General features: G+C 32.3%; 1 protein-coding gene and 1 long non-coding RNA gene across 2 annotated transcripts; both read left to right on the top strand.

Annotated features, from left to right (window-relative positions):
* Window positions 1-2,077: 2,077 nt before the first annotated feature.
* Window positions 2,078-10,571, top strand: LOC141718323 (uncharacterized). The gene is made up of 5 exons (XM_074520706.1): window positions 2,078-2,806; window positions 8,052-8,158; window positions 9,533-9,698; window positions 9,862-10,211; window positions 10,301-10,571. The coding sequence occupies exons 1-5, from the start codon at window positions 2,675-2,677 to the stop codon at window positions 10,569-10,571; spliced, it is 1,026 nt and encodes a 341-aa protein (XP_074376807.1). The 5' UTR covers window positions 2,078-2,674.
* A 9,075-nt stretch (window positions 10,572-19,646) lies between these two features.
* On the top strand, window positions 19,647-21,602 carry LOC141716715 (uncharacterized). Its single transcript, XR_012573308.1, has 3 exons — window positions 19,647-19,749; window positions 21,127-21,292; window positions 21,458-21,602. It is a non-coding gene; the product is annotated as an uncharacterized LOC141716715 (long non-coding RNA).
* Window positions 21,603-22,896: the final 1,294 nt, after the last annotated feature.

Here is a 22,896-nt window from a genome sequence, read left to right as displayed (position 1 = left end):
AAAAATTAGTTTTTAAAATAGTTACAAATGTCACGTGTTAGATGTTTATTGGTTAAATATAAATGGACCGCATGCATTCAAAATAATAGCATCAATTAAATTATTTTATATTACAACATCACCCATTACATGTCATATTATAACAAATTTTTGTAATTATTTTTGAACTATTTTTGTGCCTTTAACATTACTCTAATATAAATTTTAGGGCTTTTTTGAAAAATACACAAGAGTAAAAATATTTTTGTAAAAATACTGTCACTTTTTTAAAAAAAATTGCAAAAATACTTTTTTAAGTTTGTTTTTGTTGCCTGCGGGCCCAATGTCACATCAGCAGCCACACAGACCGCCCAGTCAACTTCCACGTCAGCTGACATGTCAGCACTGGGGACCCAATAGCAACGTCAGCTGTCACGTCAGCATTGACTGGCACCCACTTTCCACGTTAGCTGTCACGTCACTGTCACTATTGGTACAGTCAGCGTATAGTCAGCACATTCAACATAGTATAATTATTAAATAATTAAAATAGTATATTTGCAATAAATTCGACAAAATTATAATAATGAAATTGCAATTGGAAAAGAGGAGGGTACGGCAGTGTTATACGGTCCGATGATCGGCAATGTCACCAAAACCCTGTTCTTCATGTATCTATATATGCGCATACATATTACGAGGTAACTTGTTCTGTTCCAATTCTTTGTCTTATGTTCATCATGTTTTTATTATTCTTCAATTGTTTGTTTTATCTTTATTTTATTACACATGCTTCAGTTTCATACTTACATCCCCCCCTGTCTTTGAACTAGTACCAATAATGTACATTAATGAAAATTGTATATTAATGTAAATCAAGGCAAAGTTTGTTTTTTTCTTTTGTTAAATAAAAAAAAAGTGAAGTGAAGTTATGCAGTAGACCAGTTGGGTAATGATGATTGCACTGAATCAATTTTTTGTTAGGCATTATGTCTAGGTAGCTGTAATCAAGGTCTAGCATATGCATATGTTTCTTCTATCCATCTCTTGGTAATGTTTCTTTAATGATTTACTCCCCTTCTAGATTTATCGTAAATAAAGTCTCAACTTGGATATTCTCGTTGCAGTGTCAACCCAAGTCCTACACTAAAAAATCAAAGAGTTCTCTTAAATATAAGAAACTAGTAATCTCCATTACTATTCCATTAGAAATATTATTAGTATGAGACCTTTTGATAGATGTTCAAAGACATTTTAGTCTGAGCTTAGTTTAACGATGTCATAATAATATGGAGTCAAGGTGCATGCAGTCGAATCAAGGGTAGTTGACTGCAACTGTATTGTGTAGAAGCCCTCACTGAACTCGCGTATGTGGAGATAGTGAGTAGAGATCAGTGTACTTGCAAATAAAGATCAATGTGGAGTCTCGTGTTGAAAGTCTTACTTGTACTACCCTTGCGACCTGTTCAGCAGGGTAATAACGTGTAAGATAATTGCTATATCAGATAAATTACCACTTGAGTTAAAGACAAACAATTTGTTAGGGTGTCAACCGAAATCCCACACATCGAGAGTGGTCAATGAAAAGTTTTCTTCAATATAAACACCCAATTAACTCCATTAGTATTAAGCCATGTAGAAATCAATCGGTAAGAATGATGTTACTGTTGAAACTATTTTCTTGAGGTGTCTAAAATCGTTGGTGGCATTTTTTCGTTAGCAAGTATACACCTTAATACATGATTCATCTCCTGTGCTTTTAAAACTATTTAAACAATGCTTGTACGAATGATATCCGAAGAAGTGCATGAATGTTTTACTAGTCTCTGAATACAAGTCCATGTGTCAGTAAATGTGATGTGTAGTCTTTTGAATCGGCTGTACTTGCTGCTTGAACTTTTTTTAAAATGGCAACAATGGCAGAGCTGCCCTATGAACCACTGTATCAAATTATACTTTTGTTGGTACAGTCGCCAATCGGAGCGGCTGATTTTGCAAGGATCTTATCTGTGTAAGACATTACATTCTAAGCCTTCCAAGTCTGTACTGCCTGTATATTATGTGAATTTGTTGTACGGCCTCACCATTGTCTTATTTTACTAATCATGCCATTTTTTTCTTCCTTTCTCATTGCTTTCCTGATTTCATAACAAGGCTTACAAAGAATAAGTTGGTAATTTTCTCGTACACAAAGTTACGTATTTGAATGCTTAAGAATTAAATATTCATTACTAAATTCGTTTTCCGTTGTTAGTTACCTTTAATTCAAAGTTTTTGATGTTGTGTGTGCAGTTCTTCAAGTGTGTATTTGTTATTTATAAAATCCGGGCATTTCCAAGAAGATAGTTTTCGATTGTTTTTAATTAATGGGGAACATTGAGACGAATTTACATTCGCAAGGTCTTTAATTTGTGTCGGAGAATCTTTTGTTTCAGTTGCAATTTTTTTTTACTGGGGAAATGGAAACATTCTCAAACTTGTCAACTTCGATATTAGGATGGAATTTAAGAATTTTTACCGATAATCTGGCATCAACACGTTAACGATCTACTAGTGAAATGTTTTCTCACGGCACAAGTTTGTTTTGGATCTGTGACATGAAACTGGTCTACTCGGATGTAAACGTGTTGAAAACACCTATGGGAGCCAATATAAAGCTTCACACCTATGGGAGCCAATATAAAGCTTCACACCTATGGGAGCCAATATAAAGCTTCAGCCTGCAACCTTGGAAGAACAAGTGAACAAAGAGCAATATCAACAACTACCGGGAAAACTAATATATTTGTCACACACTCGGCCAGATGTTGCATTTGCAATAAGTGGTGTAAGTCAATTTATGCATTATCATGTAGTTTAACATTTTGATATATTCAAGTGGGTGCTACGGTACTCAAAAGTAGAGCTGCAAACAAACAGACTGAGCTGAATTCTGTTCGAGCCGAGCCGGGCTTTATTTTTTTTAAAACAAGCCAACCCGACCCGAGTTTAATAACCGAGTCGAAAGTGATGTTTAAGCTCGGAAGGAGCCGAGCCCGAGCCAAACACGAGTTTGTTCACGAACAGCCGAGCTGAGCCGAACTCGAGTTGAGTTAAGTTGTCCACTAATAGGTCGCAGAAATTTTTTAATCGACCAACCTTAAAGTATAAATTATAATTTTACAAGTTGTATCGAGATCAAATAATAGTCTCATCTTACAATAATATACCACACTCACACTCTACACTTGTTTCTGGATCTATATCATTTTATTTTTGAAGACGAGTTTTAAGAATACATACAATTTTATTTTAAATTATTAAGACATTCGTAACTTTAGAAATCGTATATTACTTTTTAAACTGTCGATGTTGAAATTTTATTATTTTTTGTTGTTTGGGAGCCAGTCTTGCCGGGGAGATTTTACATAACAAACAGTTTGTACGCCGTTGGATTAAAGATTGGATGAGCCCTATTGTTAGGAACAGACCCCTTGCTATTTTACTTAAATTTGATTTCTGTAAATTACAAATTATTTAATAGTGTTTATGAAAATATAAAGAACTGGGGATCAATATATCATGATAACAATGTTTGCTAGTTTCGTTACGAAAAAACTAAGTTTCGTTACGAAAAAACTAAGTTTGAAATATAGAAAAATAAAATAAAATAAAATAATTAAATTATTAATAAATGATAAAAAAATGTACTAATAAAATTTTAGGTGATTATTAATAATTTAATATTTATAATATATATAAACTTTATCCGAGCCGAGTCGAGTTATCGCGTTTGAGCCGAGTTCGAGCTAAACGAGCCGAACAGACAAAAAGCTCATTTTCATGTACAAGCTCGGCTCGTTTAAGGAAACGAACCGAGTCGAGTTCACTTAAACGAGCTGATCCCGAGTTTTGTTCACTGAACCGATCTTTTCATTTGCAGCCCTACTCAAAAGGTACACCAAGAAAGAGACTATTATTTAGAAAACGAGTTTGTCGAAGTAGAAGTTTATACCGATGTTGAGCAGGAAGTGCTATTGATAAAAGATCAACTTTAGGTATTGCACCTACATAAGAGGAAACTTAACAACTTGGCGCAACAAGAAGCAGAGTGTGGTGGCACGAAGTAGGTTGAAGCTGAATTTGAAGCAGTTGTACTTGGAATTTGTGAGATTGTGGATTAAAAGACTCTTGGAAGAGCTACGGATGAGAATAAATTACCAATGAAGGCATATTGTGACAAAAAAATCGGCGATTTTGATAGCTCATAATCCGGTCCTTCATGAGAGAATCCAAATACATAGAAGTGATAAGCATTTTTTAAAAGAAAAATTGGATGACAGACTAGTTTGTGTGCCTTATGTTCCCACCGGACACCAGATTGCACATATTATCACCAACGCGTTACCCAACAAAGAAATTTAAAAACTTAATTGAAAAGCTGTCCATGAAAGATATTCTCTGTCCGACTTGAGGGGGTTGTAGAAAAATAGGAATCGAGTGAGAAATTATTTGGGAAGTTATTGTACAGTAGCTGTAATGTTTGTTTCCTAGTTTAGAGATTACGTTCTCTGATTCTTTAGCTAATTCATAAATATTATTCTTAGTTGTATTACTCAGAATAACCAACAAAGATTTATGCCTATTTAACGGCTTCATCTCCTATTATATTACACAAAAGAGTTAATCCTCTATGTTTATAAAAACATATAGATAAATACATTATTTATCAACAAATTAAAAGATTATAAACTACTTAATAACATATAGGCCTTTCTTCAAGAGACCCCTATTATATAGAGAACCGTAGAGAACCCTCGATTCTATTATAGAATTTCATCAAATTCGTTGCTAATGTAGGATAATAATTCCACTAGGCATGCCTTATTTCAATTTTTTTAAGAAAAAATTTACTTCCCTCATTTTTTTATACATATCTTCTCTCTCATTTTTTCATTCCCTCCAAATATAATTTAAATATAATATATTTTTAATGATAAGACACAACTATAAGGCATTGTTGTTGGAGTGCATACATGAGAATATTGTCCTAAATTACTAGGATATCATATTTTATAATATTTTTAAGACATATCTAGGACACTCTTGGACTTACTTTAACTCTTGTACTAGTCGCCGCACTCTATACATATTTTTATAAATAAGTATCACCTTGCTCTTTCTTTAATCTCGTATGATAAATAGGATAAAAAACCTTTTCTCTATCTTTATGTTTATCTGTCTAGATCTATTAACATCTATTTTACTCTACCAATATATATAGTTTTGTATATATTAATTTTCGACCTATAGTATTCTATAGGTTTGTGTTTGAATTTTTTAGAAATTTGTGATTTGGATATTATAGCGGTTATTCAAATTTTAATGGTTAAATTTTATGCTATTTAACAATGACAGTAACAATAAGTAACAATAACAATTACAATTTACCATAACAATAACATTATGAGAAACATTAAAGAACGAGAACACAACTGTACGAGAATAATAATTATAATAATCCTAATAACAAAACATAATAATAATAATAATAATAATAATGTTGTTTCTTATATTAGTAGAAGGAGGATTACATAGTAAATTGTTATTTGTTGATATTTTTTCTTAAATTAAGAGACCTGGGTTTTAATTTTTTTGAAATCAAACCGGGACACATTGTTTGGGGAAAACTTGAGAAATGACCCGACTTAAAAACTTTGACCCTATATAAGTTACACCTAATTATCCGCTTCACTTTAACACACCTTTCCCGAAGTCGCCGATAACAAATCTTATAATCGGTTCACCCATCGAGTGATTTTTTATCTGTGAGATCTCCGTCACCCCCTATATATCTATATGTTAACTAATAAATCTGTTTATAGACATTTCTTATCGATTTTGTGTTTTTTTTAAGTGATTGTTACAGTTTGTGGTTTTAAAAATTAATGATTTCTTTCATTGTTAATATAAATTTGTTGATTTATTGCCGAGTATATGTTGTAGATATGTAATTCAATCATTAATATTTGATTTGGGATTCCCCATGATATGAGCAAGTGTTATTGATTTCTATTTGTTAAAATTTGACTGACTTAGGCTTATATTGATTGTTTGTCGATATAGGGTAAATAAGTTTCATTGATGTTATTAAATGTTGATTGCCAACATTTAGATCTCCGGTAAACTCAGAAAGATTTGTTGCTTGTAAAATGCAGTAACCACGATAAATATGGGTTTTGAAGTCTTTCTTTGTCTACTTTAATTTCTAAAAGTACAACCTAATCTTGCAGCACATTGGCCTAAATGCTTCTTTCATGGTTTAATTAAGTTTTCATTGATATTAATTAATTATTTACATGTATTTTCTTTAATAAACAGTGTTCTTGTTCTAGGGTTCATCAAAATTTATGATTTTTGCGAGCATTCCAGGGAAATGATGTATTTGGTAAAATTAGCTCTACGGGAGAGTTAATAGAATTTGGATTTGGAATTGGCCCAAATCTAAGATGGTTAATTGATAACTGATATGTTAAAATTTCTCATTTTATTTACCAAAAAAAATAATATAAACTATTAATAACAGATAACATTTCACTCTGATACCGGTGGTCTCTCTCTGACTTCATATGCACATATACATATATTTATAAGTAAGTATCAGCTTGTTCTTTCTTTCTCAGATTGATAATAGGTCAATATCTCTCTCGATCTTTCATGTTTATCTCTCAAAATCTATTAACATCTATTTACTTCCCAACTATATATAGTTGTATATATTTATTTTCTACGTATAGTATTTCGACAGATTTGTGTTGGTTTAAATAAAATTTTAAAATTAGTAATTTGGACATTGTAGTTGAAGACATATGTTGATGCGTTATTCAAATTTCTACGGTTAATGTTGGAATGATTATTTCTTATGCTATTTAGCTTGAGTTTTTTCTACGATGGATTGAAGATAATGAGTTTTACACATGTAGATGGCAGTTAGTTTATAGTGATTAAATTTCAACCACTCGATCAACAAAGAAAACAGAATGAGTTTAGAGATGGTCCTGCCCAAATGATGTTTGTAGAATAGATAGCATGCACGGATGGAGCTATATGAATTTAAGTTTTTTTATTTTATCTTCTGATATTAGTGTACAAATCAATGTTATGTATGTGAATCCCTAGGTATATTTTGATTCTAAGTTCTGAAGGTGTTGTGAAAAGTTATGAATGGCACATCCGAAATGTTCAACATGCTCAAGTGTCTATAGATCATGATAATTAGTTAGGTTTGTTACAATTTGATGACCTACCTGTACTTTTGTATTTCGGAGTATTTGTCTATGTTAGCATATGATTTGACATTGTATACTTCAAACTAATTTTTTAAAGAAAGTTCAGATTTGAATTCCAAATGTTATGATTCCATTTTTTTTTCTAAATAGCAATTGGAATTTGGTGTTACATGAATACTTAAACAGTATATTATAATATGAATTCTGGAATTGAGATTTTTATAGTACTCGTGTATCCCAAACAAATAATGTGGAAATGAAATCCATGTTCCTGAGTGCACCTTTAGGTCGGTTGTGTATATTTAATCATCAATTTAGAGGATTTGGAATAAATTTAAGCGCATTTGAAACGGTTTTGTAGATATAATCAAATTTAGAGTGTTGGGATAGCTTTTAACTTTAAGTGGTATGAGTATTTATCTTGGTGCTTATTTATTACGTTGTAGGTGACCAAATTTTGTCATTTGGGTACAGTAAAAACAGTAGTTCAAGTGTTTGCTATGCTGTGATTGTTGTAATTCCAGGTTTCAAAGAAAGTCTCCGGTAAGAGGAGTGTTGTCAAACAAATTGTTTTAAGGTGTCTAAAATCTTTATAGGCAGTTTTATTTTTTTATTATTATTTATGATAATACATGATCGTCTTTTATCCCTTACAAATTATTTATTTGATTAAATGATGATTGTATGAATGATATTAATAAAAAAGTGCTATGATAGTTTATTACTCTGCAACTACAAGTTCCCTACAACAGTAAATGTGATGTTGTGTAGTTATTTTAATCAGTTGTAACTTAAACTGTGTAGGCAATGGCGACAATGAAAGACCTGCCCTGTGAGCTGCTTTTTCATATCATCTTTCTGTTGGTGCAGTCATCAGGTGGAGCAGAAGCATTTGCCCGAATAATAGCTGTGTAAGACATTACATTCTAACTTGTTAACTTATAATATGTTGAAGAGAATTGAGCTAGTACTTTGGATATAAGATCCCTCTTGGCCTTATCATTTACAGATTTTGATATGTATGTAAAATTCTCGCACCACCATTTTCTGTTGTATTATACTATATTAGAGTTCAGCTAAACAAATAGACTGCTCCACTGTTTTCCGCTATTTTGTGTAGCTTTCTGGGATTTCATCACACTGGGTACTCTCTGGTCAATTGAGTAATACATCTTGTGAGATGTATCATTTTTAATGGTCATTGGTCAATCCCTCTCGATGAAACTTCATTTTTTCAGCCTTTGGTTGACCTGTTATGAAGCTTTGATTTTTAGTATAAAGTTTTTTTAATGTTTGTTTAATAGCTATTTCAAGTATAAAATTATTGATAAATGAATATAGCCACATTTTCTTAGTGAAAGGAAAGATCTTATAAATATTTACATACACAGGCAGGGGCGGATGCAAGTTGGGGACCCTTGGGGTCACGTGCCCCCACAATATTTTTTTTAATTTTTTTTTTATGTGGGACCTGAATACATACTAAAAAACTGTAACATTCTAAACTAAATATATATATTATTCGTAGACATCATGAGTAAGTACTACAAAAAAATTATATATTTTTACAATGTCACATGTTGTCATTTGATTTTATGTGTACACCTTCTCATGAATTTGAAATATAAGGCTAAAGCGTGCCTTAAACTATAGATGTGTTCAATTTTTACTAAGAAATTAACAGTATGTAATTTTTTGTAGTTGCCTAGGTATTAACTCTAGATCTTTACGGTAAATAGAAGTATATGTTTAAATTATATATGTGTTTTGACGAGAATTGAGCCAGTGTCCGGTAGTACTTTGGATAAGATCCCTCTTGGCCTTGTCATATATAGATTTTGATATGTATGTAAAATTCTTTTATATTAGGGAGTTGCACCACCCTTTTGCATCTCTCTGTTCTGCTGTATTATACTATTATTAAGGTTCAGCTAAACAAATAGACTGTCTCCACTATTTTCCCCTATTTTGTGTAGCTTTCTAGGATTTCTTCAGGTACTCTCTTGTCTATTGAGCACTACATCTTGCGAGTATGTATCATTTTTATATGGGTGATTGGTCAATCTCCCTCTCGATTAAACTTCTTGTTTTTAGCCTTTGGTTGACCTGTTATGAAGCTTTGATCTTTAGTATAAAGTTTTTTTTTATGTTTCGTTTTGAAGCTATTTCAAGTATAAAATTATTTATAAACGAATATAGCCTGTAATTTCTTAGTGAAAGGAAAGATCTTGTACATATTTATACATGGGGTATCTAACACGTCTTTGTCAATTTTTGTGTTGCAGTTGTCGAGATTTTCTTTTGTGTGCGGAAGCTAAATCAGTTTTAAGGGTTGTCAAGTTTGATATCAAGATGGAACCTTTCAAATTTTACCAGTTCCAAAATGTCAAAGGCCTACTCGTCAAATGTTCTGAAGCGGGTAATGAAGCTGCTCAGCATGTGCTTGGGAAGGTAACTTAATCTTTTAATCTAGGTTTTGTTCTCTGGGTGGTTTCATTCATCAGCAGTGACAATCCGCTTACCAAGCTGCCTCGTACTTGATTTTTTTATTAAAATACTTTAAAAAAGGTATACTAACCTACTAAGGAGCATGATGTTGGTTACTCCTATGCAGGTAATATTGCTGAGCTCTGCTCATTTGTTCCTCAGTGAACGGCAGCAAGTAAGTTCTAGTGTCCGCCCTTCTGATCGTTCAATGCTTAATCGTTGGATTGTTGACACAAATGTTCCCGCTCAGAACAATAAAGTCAGTTCTTTTATGACGTACTTTACACCTATACAAGTGTGCACTAGTGAATTGTCAACAACAAGATTGGTTCACTACCAACTTGTGAAGTTGTTTTTGCTTAATGGCAGCCATCACGACTTCATTGAAATGGGTGTATTCTTAAAGTATTGTATAAAGTACTTCATGGGAGTTTACCAGAGAAAACAGCCGGCTCATTGCCTCTATCGAGTTACTTGGTAACACGTGCTTTTTGTGTTTAGAACACTGGAAAAGATGAAAGAATCATTTAGTGACTGCTTCAGGGGTGTCAGAGAATTCTTGGAAGGGAAAGCCGAAACCTTGATGGAAATTTGGAAGACCATTCTAGTGCTCGAAGTGGAAATTCTAGTGGAATGGGTGCAGAGACAATATTCCTTTTAAAAGAATACATTGTGAAGTGTGCTAGAGGTGGTGTGGATTGGCATGAAGCACTGAATGACATGAATTTTGTTGAGGCACTGAGAGAAGACATAAGCAACCGACTTAATGAAGCGTATGCTGATTTTAGTATGACCCGAGCCGAGACACTTGGTAAATTTGAACGCAAATTTGGATAGGCTTTTACATGTTTGTAAACTTTGAAGGGGTGTTAAAAGGCTCCGGATTATTACCAGAGAGACCTGTTTTCCTGCTTTACAAACTGCTTTTATAATTTCCAGCTTACCTTTTGTAATGGTAATGCACTTGTGCGTATGAAATGAAAGATGTACTCCACAATATATAATGTGAATTGTGAAGTTTGAAGGCATGGGCACGCTAGAATACTGAAAATGCTAGTATAATGTGAATTCCGGTAAGCTGGAATGTCAGTGATATCAATGAGTTTCTTGCTGTATTTACTGTCCTAGACTAACTTAATTATCTACTGCATTTTTTAATAGTTAATATTATTTATTTTTCATAAATAATTCGTGTACTTTCGTGAAATAAACGGTTAGACATCAATATATTAATTACGGGTTAGTATCACAAAATTGGTACACGATACAAATCTGAATCGGGTTTGTATTTAAAATTTTTGACACAAAATATGAAAGTACACGATTTTACACTGTTCATAAACTTATTGTCAATATATATTACTCTGTTTGTCTCGTAATGTATGAGCCGATTTAACTAGCACATATTTAAAAAAATTAATGGTTGATTTCAATATGAAACACACATAAAATAAGATCAAATAAGATAGTGAATACCTAAAGTAAGTTTGTTATATGAACTGCGTGGTTATAAAAGTTAAAAAAATGCTAAAAATGGAGTTTCATTACTTTTAGAACGTTCTAAAAAGGAAATGACTCACATAAAATTGGACGGGGGAGTAATTGTTAAACAAATGTCCTATTTATAAGTAAATGCATATGTAAAACAGTTTATTTTTTTATAATAACATAATTTTTTGATTATAATTTTTATGAAAAAATACATTATATTATTTAAAAATACTAATTTGATAATAAGAATATTTTTTAAAGTCTCATAAATTGAAAAAATAAACGAGTTATGACCCCAATATATCCAAATCGAATTTTTTCCGATCTTAATATAAGGGAAAATGTTAGGGGTAAAAAATTAGTTTTTAAAATAGTTACAAATGTCACGTGTTAGATGTTTATTGGTTAAATATAAATGGACCGCATGCATTCAAAATAATAGCATCAATTAAATTTTTTATATTACAACATCACCCATTACATGTCATATTATAACAAATTTTTGTAATTATTTTTGAACTATTTTTGTGCCTTTAACATTACTCTAATATAAATTTTAGGGCTTTTTTGAAAAATACACAAGAGTAAAAATATTTTTGTAAAAATACTGTCACTTTTTTAAAAAAATTGCAAAAATACTTTTTTAAGTTTGTTTTTGTTGCCTGCGGGCCCAATGTCACATCAGCAGCCACACAGACCGCCCAGTCAACTTCCACGTCAGCTGACATGTCAGCACTGGGGACCCAATAGCAACGTCAGCTGTCACGTCAGCATTGACTGGCACCCACTTTCCACGTTAGCTGCCACGTCACTGTCACTATTGGTACAGTCAGCTATAGTCAGCACATTCAACATAGTATAATTATTAAATAATTAAAATAGTATATTTGCAATAAATTCGACAAAATTATAATAATGAAATTGCAATTGGAAAAGAGGAGGGTACGGCAGTGTTATACGGTCCGATGATCGGCAATGTCACCAAAACCCTGTTCTTCATGTATCTATATATGCGCATACATATTACGAGGTAACTTGTTCTGTTCCAATTCTTTGTCTATGTTCATCATGTTTTTATTATTCTTCAATTGTTTGTTTTTATCTTTATTTTATTACACATGCTTCAGTTTCATACTTACATCCCCCCCTGTCTTTGAACTAGTACCAATAATGTACATTAATGAAAATTGTATATTAATGTAAATCAAGGCAAAGTTTGTTTTTTCTTTTGTTAAATAAAAAAAAGTGAAGTGAAGTTATGCAGTAGACCAGTTGGGTAATGATGATTGCACTGAATCAATTTTTTGTTAGGCATTATGTCTAGGTAGCTGTAATCAAGGTCTAGCATATGCATATGTTTCTTCTATCCATCTCTTGGTAATGTTTCTTTAATGATTTACTCCCCTTCTAGATTTATCGTAAATAAAGTCTCAACTTGGATATTCTCGTTGCAGTGTCAACCCAAGTCCATACACTAAAAAATCAAAGAGTTCCTCTTAAATATAAGAAACTAGTAATCTCCATTACTATTCCATTAGAAATATTATTAGTATGAGACCTTTTTGATAGATGTTCAAAGACATTTTAGTCTGAGCTTAGTTTTAACGATGTCATAATAATATGGAGTCAAGGTGCATGCAGTCGAATCAAGGGTAGTTGACTGCAACTGTATTGTGTAGAAGCCCTCACTGAACTCGCGTATGTGGAGATAGTGAGTAGAGATCAGTGTACTTGCAAATAAAGATCAATGTGGAGTCTCGTGTTGAAAGTCTTACTTGTACTACCCTTGCGACCTGTTCAGCAGGGGTAATAACGGGTAAGATAATTGCTATATCAGATAAATTACCACTTGAGTTAAAGACAAACAATTTGTTAGGGTGTCAACCGAAATCCCACCACATCGAGAGTGGTCAATGAAAAGTTTTCTTCAATATAAACACCCAATTAACTCCATTAGTATTAAGCCCATGTAGAAATCAATTCGGTAAGACATGATGTACTGTTGAAAACTATTTTCTTGAGGTGTCTAAAATCGGTTGGTGGCATTTTTTCGTTAGCAAGTATACACCTTAATTACATGATTCATCTCCTGTGCTTTTTAAAACTATTTAAACAATGCTTGTACGAATGATATCCGAAGAAGTGCATGAATGTTTTACTAGTCTCTGAAATACAAGTCCATGTGTCAGTAAATGTGATGTGTAGTCTTTTGAATCGGCTGTACTTGCTGCTTGAACTTTTTTAAAATGGCAACAATGGCAGAGCTGCCCTATGAACCACTGTATCAAATTATACTTTTGTTGGTACAGTCGCCAATCGAGAGCGGCTGATTTTGCAAGGATCTTATCTGTGTAGACATTACATTCTAAGCCTTCCAAGTCTGTACTGCCTGTATATTATGTGAATTTGTTGTACGGCCTCACCATTGTCTTATTTTTACTAATCATGCCATTTTTTTTCTTCCTTTCTCATTGCTTTCCTGATTTCATAACAAGGCTTACAAAGAATAAGTTGGTAATTTTCTCGTACACAAAGTTACGTATTTGAATGCTTAAGAATTAAATATTCATTACTAAATTCGTTTTCCGTTGTTAGTTACCTTTAATTCAAAGTTTTTGATGTTGTGTGTGCAGTTCTTCAAGTGTGTATTTGTTATTTATAAAATCCGGGCATTTCCAAGAAGATAGTTTTTCGATTGTTTTTTAATTAATGGGGAACATTGAGACGAATTTACATTCGCAAGGTCTTTAATTTGTGTCGGAGAATCTTTTGTTTCAGTTGCAATTTTTTTTTTACTGGGGAAATGGAAAACATTCTCAAACTTGTCAACTTCGATATTAGGATGGAATTTAAGAAATTTTTACCGATAATCTGGCATCAACACGTTAACGATCTACTAGTGAAATGTTTTCTCACGGCACAAGTTTGTTTTGGATCTGTGACATGAAACTGGTCTACTCGGATGTAAACGTGTTGAAAACACCTATGGGAGCCAATATAAAGCTTCACACCTATGGGAGCCAATATAAAGCTTCACACCTATGGGAGCCAATATAAAGCTTCAGCCTGCAACCTTGGAAGAACAAGTGAACAAAGAGCAATATCAACAACTACCGGGAAAACTAATATATTTGTCACACACTCGGCCAGATGTTGCATTTGCAATAAGTGGTTGTAAGTCAATTATGCATTATCATTGTAGTTTAACATTTTGATATATTCAAGTGGGTGCTACGGTACTCAAAAGTAGAGCTGCAAACAAACAGACTGAGCTGAATTCTGTTCGAGCCGAGCCGGGCTTTATTTTTTTTTAAAACAAGCCAACCCGACCCGAGTTTAATAACCGAGTCGAAAGTGATGTTTAAGCTCGGAAGGAGCCGAGCCGAGCCAAACACGAGTTGTTCACGAACAGCCGAGCTGAGCCGAACTCGAGTTGAGTTAAGTTGTCCACTAATAGGTCGCAGAAATTTTTTAATCGACCAACCTTAAGTATAAATTATAATTTTACAAGTTGTATCGAGATCAAATAATAGTCTCATCTTACAATAATATACCACACTCACAACTCTACACTTGTTTCTGGATCTATATCATTTTATTTTTGAAGACGAGTTTTAAGAATACATACAATTTTATTTTAAATTATTAAGACATTCGTAACTTTAGAAATCGTATATTACTTTTTAAACTGTCGATGTTGAAATTTTATTATTTTTTGTTGTTTGGGAGCCAGTCTTGCCGGGGAGCTTTTACATAACAAACAGTTTGTACGCCGTTGGATTAAAGATTGGATGAGCCCTATTGTTAGGAACAGACCCCTTGCTATTTGCTTAAATTGATTTCTGTAAATTACAAATTATTTAATAGGTGTTGTTATGAAAATATAAAGAACTGGGGATCAATATATCATGATAACAATGTTTGCTAGTTTCGTTACGAAAAAACTAAGTTTCGTTACGAAAAAACTAAGTTTGAAATATAGAAAAATAAAATAAAATAAAATAATTAAATTATTAATAAATGATAAAAAAATGTACTAATAAAATTTTTAGGTGATTATTAATAATTTAATATTTATAATATATATAAACTTTATCCGAGCCGAGTCGAGTTATCGCGTTTGAGCCGAGTTCGAGCTAAACGAGCCGAACAGACAAAAAGCTCATTTTCATGTACAAGCTCGGCTCGTTTAAGGAAACGAACCGAGTCGAGTTCACTTAAACGAGCTGATCCCGAGTTTTGTTCACGAACCGATCTTTTCATTTGCAGCCCTACTCAAAAGGTACACCAAGAAAGAGACTATTATTTAGAAAACGAGTTTGTCGAAGTAGAAGTTTATACCGATGTTGAGCAGGAAGTGCTATTGATAAAAGATCAACTTTAGGTTATTGCACCTACATAAGAGGAAACTTAACAACTTGGCGCAACAAGAAGCAGAGTGTGGTGGCACGAAGTAGGTTGAAGCTGAATTTGAAGCAGTTGTACTTGGAATTTGTGAGATTGTGGATTAAAAGACTCTTGGAAGAGCTACGGATGAGAATAAAATTACCAATGAAGGCATATTGTGACAAAAAATCGGCGATTTTGATAGCTCATAATCCGGTCCTTCATGAGAGATCCAAATACATAGAAAGTGATAAGCATTTTTTAAAAGAAAAATTGGATGACAGACTAGTTTGTGTGCCTTATGTTCCCACCGGACACCAGATTGCACATATTATCACCAACGCGTTACCAACAAAGAAATTTAAAAACTTAATTGAAAAGCTGTCCATGAAAGATATTCTCTGTCCGACTTGAGGGGGTGTAGAAAATAGGAATCGAGTGAGAAATTATTTGGGAAGTTATTGTACAGTAGCTGTAATGTTTGTTTCCTAGTTTAGAGATTACGTTCTCTGATTCTTTAGCTAATTCATAAATATTATTCTTAGTTGTATTAACTCAGAATAACCAACAAAGATTTATATGCCTATTTAACGGTCTTCATCTCCTATTATATTACACAAAAGAGTTAATCCTCTATGTTTATAAAAACATATCGATAAATACATTATTTATCAACAAATTAAAAGATTATAAACATACTTAATAACATATAGGCCATTTCTTCAAGAGACCCCTTATTATATAGAGAACCGTAGAGAACCCTCGATTTCTAGTATAGAATTTCATCAAATTCGTTGCTAATGTAGGATAATAATTCCACTAGGCATGCCTTATTTCAATTTTTTTTAAGAAAAAATTTACTTCCCTCATTTTTTTATACATATCTTCTCTCTCATTTTTTCATTCCCCTCCAAATATAATTTAAATCTAATATATTTTTAATGATAAGACACAACTATAAGGCATTGTTGTTGGAGTGCATACATGAGAATATTGTCCCTAAATTACTAGGATATCATATTTTATAATATTTTAAGACATATCTTAGGACACTCTTGGACTTACTTTAACTCTTGTACTAGTCGCCCGCACTCTATACATATTTTATAAATAAGTATCACCTTGCTCTTTCTTTAATCTCGTATTGATAAATAGGATAAAAAACTTTTCTCTATCTTTATGTTTATCTGTCTAGATCTATTAACATCTATTTACTCTACCAATATATATAGTTTGTATATATTAATTTTCTACCTATAGTATTTCTATAGGTTTGTGTTTGAATTTTTTAGAAATTTGTGATTTGGATATTATATGCGTTATTCAAATTTTAATGGGTTAAATTTTATGCTATTTAACAATGACTAGTAACAATAAGATAACAATAACAATACAATTACCATAACAATAACATTATGAGAACATTAACAGAACGAGAACACAACTGTACGAGAATAATAATTAATAATAATAATAACAAAAATAATAATAATAATAATAATAATAATTGTTGTATTATTATTAGTAGAAGGAGGATTTACATAGTAAATTGTTATTTGTTTGATATTTTTCTTAAATTAAGAGACCTGGGTTTAATTTTTTTGAATCAAACCGGGACACATTGTTTGGGGAAACTTGAGAAATGACCCGACTTAAAAACTTTGACCCTATATAAGTTACACCTAATTATCCGCTTCAACTTTAACACACCTTTCCCGAAGTCGCCGATAACCAATCTTATAATCGGTTTCACCCATCGAGTGATTTTTATCTGTGAGATCTCCGTCCCCCTCTTATCTATATTGTTAACTAATAAATCTGTTTATAGACATTTCTTATCGATTTTGTGTTTTTTAAGTGATTGTTACAGTTTGTGGTTTTAAAATATTAATGATTTCTTCATTGTAATATAAATTTGGTTGATTTATTGCCTGAGTATATGTTGTAGATATTGTAATTCAATCATTAATATTTGATTTGGGATTTCCCATGATATGAGCAAGTGTTATTGATTTCTATTTTGTTAAAATTTGACGGACTTAGGCTTATATTGATTGTTTGTCGATTATAGGGTAAATAAGTTTCATTGATGTTATTAAATGTTGATTGTCCAAACATTTAGATCTCCGGTAAACTCGAAAGATTTGTTGCTTGTAAAATGCAGTAACCACGATAAATATGGGTTTTGAAGTCTTCTTTGTCTACTTTAATTTCTAAAAGTACAACCTAATCTTGCAAGCACATTGGCCTAAATGCTTCTTTCATGGTTTAATTAAGTTTTCATTGATATTAATTAATTATTTACATGTATTTTCTTTAATAAACAGTGTTCTTGTTCTAGGTTCATCAAAATTTATGATTTTTTGCGAGCATTCCAGGGAAATGATGTATTTGGTAAAATTAGCTCTACGGGAGAGTTAATAGAATTTGGATTTGGAATTGGCCCAAATCTAAGATGGTTAATTGATAACTGATATGTTAAAATTTCTCATTTTATTTACCAAAAAAAATAATATAAACTATTAATAACAGATAACATTTCACTCTGATACCGGTGGTCTCTCTCTGACTTCATATGCACATATACATATATTTATAAGTAAGTATCAGCTTGTTCTTTCTTTCTCAGATTGATAAATAGGTCAATATCTCTCTCGATCTTCATGTTTATCTCTCAAATCTATTAACATCTATTTACTCTACCAATATATATAGTTGTATATATTTATTTTCTACGTATAGTATTTCGACAGATTTGTGTTGTTTAAATAAAATTTTAAAATTAGTAATTTGGACATTGTAGTGGAAGACATATGTTGATGCGTTATTCAAATTTCTACGGTTAATTTGTGAATGATTATTTCTTATGCTATTTAGCTTGAGTTTTTCTACGATGGATTGAAGATAATGAGTTTTACACATGTAGATGGCAGTTATAGTGATTAAATTTCAACCACTCGATCAACAAAGAAACAGAATGAGTTTAGAGATGGTCCTGCCCAATGATGTTTTGTAGTAAGAATAGTAGCATGCACGGATGGAGCTATATGAATTTAAGTTTTTTATTTTATCTTCTGATTATTAGTGTACAAATCAATGTTATGTATGTGAATCCCTAGGTATATTTTGATTCTAAGTTCTGAAGGGTGTGAAAAGTTATGAATGGCACATCCGAAATGTTCAACATGCTCAAGTGTCTATAGATCATGATAATTAGATTAGGTTTTGTTACACATTGATGACTACCTGTACTTTTGTATTTCGGAGTATTTGTTATGTTAGCATAGATTTGACATTGTATACTTCAAACTAATTTTTAAAGAAAGTTCAGATTGAATTCCAAATGTTATGATTCCATTTTTTTTCTAAATAGCAATTGAATTTGGTGTTACATGAATACTTAAACAGTATAGTATTAATATGAATTCTGGAATTGAGATTTTATAGTACTCGTGTATCCCAAACAAATAATGTGGAAATGAAATCCATGTTTCCTGAGTGCAACCTTAGGTCGGTTGTGTATATTTAATCTAATTTAGAGGATTTGGAATAAATTTAAGCGCATTTGAAACGGTTGTGTAGATATAATCAAATTTAGAGTGTTTGGGATAGCTTTTAACTTTAAGTGGTATGAGTATTTATCTTGGTGCTTATTTATTACGTTGTAGGTGACCAAATTTTTTGTCATTTGGGTACAGTAAAAACAGTAGTTCAAGTGTTTGCTATGCTGTGATTGTTGTAATTCCAGGTTTCAAAGAAAGTCTCCGGTAAGAGGAGTGTTGTCAAACAAATTGTTTTAAGGTGTCTAAAATCTTTATAGGCAGTTTTATTTTTTTATTATTATTATGATAATACATGATTCGTCTTTTATCCCCTTACAATATTATTTATTTGATTAAATGATGATTGTATGAATGATATTAATAAAAAAGTGCTATGATAGTTTATTACTCTGCAACTACAAGTTCCCTACAACAGTAAATGTGATGTTGTGTAGTTATTTTAATCAGTTGTAACTTAAACTGTGTAGGCAATGGCGACAATGAAAGACCTGCCCTGTGAGCTGCTCTTTTCATATCATCTTTCTGTTGGTGCAGTCATCAGGTGGAGCAGAAGCATTTGCCCGAATAATAGCTGTGTAAGACATTACATTCTAACTTGTTAACTTATAATATGTTGAAGAGAATTGAGCTAGTACTTTGGATATAAGATCCCTCTTGGCCTTATCATTTACAGATTTTGATATGTATGTAAAATTCTCGCACCACCATTTTTCTGTTGTATTATACTATATTAGAGTTCAGCTAAACAAATAGACTGCTCCACTGTTTTCCGCTATTTTGTGTAGCTTTCTGGGATTTTCATCACACTGGGTACTCTCTGGTCAATTGAGTAATACATCTTGTGAGATGTATCATTTTTAATGGTCATTGGTCAATCTCCCTCTCGATGAAACTTCATTTTTTCAGCCTTTGGTTGACCTGTTATGAAGCTTTGATTTTTAGTATAAAGTTTTTTTAATGTTTTGTTTAATAGCTATTTCAAGTATAAAATTATTGATAAATGAATATAGCCACATTTTCTTAGTGAAAGGAAAGATCTTATAAATATTTACATACACAGGCAGGGGCGATGCAAGTTGGGGACCCTTGGGGTCACGTGCCCCACAATATTTTTTTAATTTTTTTTTATGTGGGACCTGAATACATACTAAAAAACTGTAACATTCTAAACTAAATATATATATTATTCGTAGACATCATGAGTAAGTACTACAAAAAAATTATATATTTTTACAATGTCACATGTTGTCATTTGATTTTATGTGTACACCTTCTCATGAATTTGAAATATAAGGCTAAAGCGTGCCTTAAACTATAGATGTGTTCAATTTTTACTAAGAATTAACAGTATGTAATTTTTTGTAGTTGCCTAGGTATTAACTCTAGATCTTTACGGTAAATAGAAGTATATGTTTAATTATAATATGTTTTTGACGAGAATTGAGCCAGTGTCCGGTAGTACTTGGATAAGAATCCCTCTTGGCCTTGTCATATATAGATTTTGATATGTATGTAAAATTCTTTTATATTAGGGAGTTGCACCACCCTTTTGCATCTCTCTGTTCTGCTGTATTATACTATTATTAAGGTTCAGCTAACAAATAGACTGTCCTCCACTATTTTCCCCTATTTTGTGTAGCTTTCTAGGATTTCTTCAGGTACTCTCTTGTCTATTGAGCACTACATCTTGCGAGTATGTATCATTTTTATATGGGTGATTGGTCAATCTCCCTCTCGATTAAACTGTCTTGTTTTTAGCCTTTGGTTGACCTGTTATGAAGCTTTGATCTTTAGTATAAAGTTTTTTTTTATGTTTCGTTTTGAAGCTATTTCAAGTATAAAATTATTTATAAACGAATATAGCCTGTAATTTCTTAGTGAAAGGAAAGATCTTGTACATATTTACATACATGGGGTATCTAACACGTCTTTGTTCAATTTTTGTGTTGCAGTTGTCGAGATTTTCTTTTGTGTGCGGAAGCTAAATCAGTTTTAAGGGTTGTCAAGTTTGATATCAAGATGGAACCTTTCAAATTTTACCAGTTCCAAAATGTCAAAGGCCTACTCGTCAAATGTTCTGAAGCGGGTAATGAAGCTGCTCAGCATGTGCTTGGGAAGGTAACTTAATCTTTTAATCTAGGTTTTGTTCTCTGGGTGGTTTTCATTCATCAGCAGTGACAATCCGCTTACCAAGCTGCCTCGTACTTGATTTTTTTTATTAAAATACTTTAAAAAAGGTATACTAACCTACTAAGGAGCATGATGTTGGTTACTCCTATGCAGGTAATATTGCTGAGCTCTGCTCATTTGTTCCTCAGTGAACGGCAGCAAGTAAGTTCTAGTGTCCGCCCTTCTGATCGTTCAATGCTTAATCGTTGGATTGTTGACACAAATGTTCCCGCTCAGAACAATAAAGTCAGTTCTTTTATGACGTACCTTTACACCTATACAAGTGTGCACTAGTGAATTGTCAACAACAAGATTGGTTCACTACCAACTTGTGAAGGTTGTTTTTGCTTAATGGCAGCCATCACGACTTCAATTGAAATGGGTGTATTCTTAAAGTATTGTATAAAGTACTTCATGGGAGTTACCAGAGAAAACAGCCGGCTCATTGCCTCTATCGAGTTACTTGTAACACGTGCTTTTTGTGTTAGAACACTGGAAAAGATGAAAGAATCATTTAGTGACTGCTTCAGGGGTGTCAGAGAATTCTTGGAAGGGAAAAGCCGAAAACCTGATGGAAATTTGGAAGACCATTCTAGTGCTCGAAGTGGAAATTCTAGTGGAATGGGTGCAGAGACAATATTCCTTTTAAAAGAATACATTGTGAAGTGTGCTAGAGGTGGTGTGGATTGGCATGAAGCAATGAATGACATGAATTTTGTTGAGGGCACTGAGAGAAGACATAAGCAACCGACTTAATGAAGCGTATGCTGATTTTAGTATGACCCGAGCCGAGACACTTGGTAAATTTGAACGCAAATTTGGATAGGCTTTTACATGTTTGTAAACTTTGAAGGGGTGTTAAAAGGCTCCGGATTATTACCAGAGAGACCTGTTTTCTGCTTTACAAACTGCTTTATAATTTCCAGCTTAACCTTTTGTAATGGTAATGCACTTGGTGCGTATGAAATGAAAGATGTACTCCACAATATATAATGTGAATTGTGAAGTTTGAAGGCATTGGGCACGCTAGAATACTGAAAATGCTAGTATAATGTGAATTCCGGTAAGCTGGAATGTCAGTGATATCAAATGAGTTTCTTGCTGTTATTTACTGTCCTAGACTAATTAATTATCTACTGCATTTTTTAATAGTTAATATTATTTATTTTTCATAAATAATTCGTGTACTTTTCGTGAAATAACGGTTAGCCATCAATATATTAATTACGGGTTAGTATCACAAAATTGGTACACGATACAAATCTGAATCGGGTTTGTATTTAAAATTTTTGACACAAAAATATGAAAGTACACGATTTTACACTGTTCATAACTTATTGTCAATATATATTACTCTGTTTGTCTCGTAATGTATGAGCCGATTTAACTAGCACATATTTAAAAAAATTAATGGTTGATTTCAATATGAACCACATAAAATAAGATCAAATAAGATAGTGAATACTAAAGTAAGTTTGTTATATGAACGCGTGGTTATAAAAAGTTAAAAAAATGCTAAAAATGGAGTTTCATTACTTTTAGAACGTTCTAAA

Source organism: Apium graveolens, chromosome 4, assembly GCF_009905375.1.
Source record: "Apium graveolens cultivar Ventura chromosome 4, ASM990537v1, whole genome shotgun sequence".
NCBI classification, from domain to species: Eukaryota; Viridiplantae; Streptophyta; class Magnoliopsida; order Apiales; family Apiaceae; genus Apium; species Apium graveolens.
Note: the sequence above shows the minus strand (reverse complement) of the source record. Positions and strands in the feature narration are given on the sequence as shown.

Coding starts and splice junctions, on each gene's coding strand:
- LOC141718323 (XM_074520706.1), top strand. CDS start 2,675: ATGGGAGCCAATATAAAGCTTCAGCCTGCAACCTTGGAAGAACAAGTG. Junction 8,159..9,532: donor TTTGCCCGAATAATAGCTGT/GTAAGACATTAC, acceptor TTTGTGTTGCAG/TTGTCGAGATTTTCTTTTGT. Junction 9,699..9,861: donor CTCAGCATGTGCTTGGGAAG/GTAACTTAATCT, acceptor ACTCCTATGCAG/GTAATATTGCTGAGCTCTGC.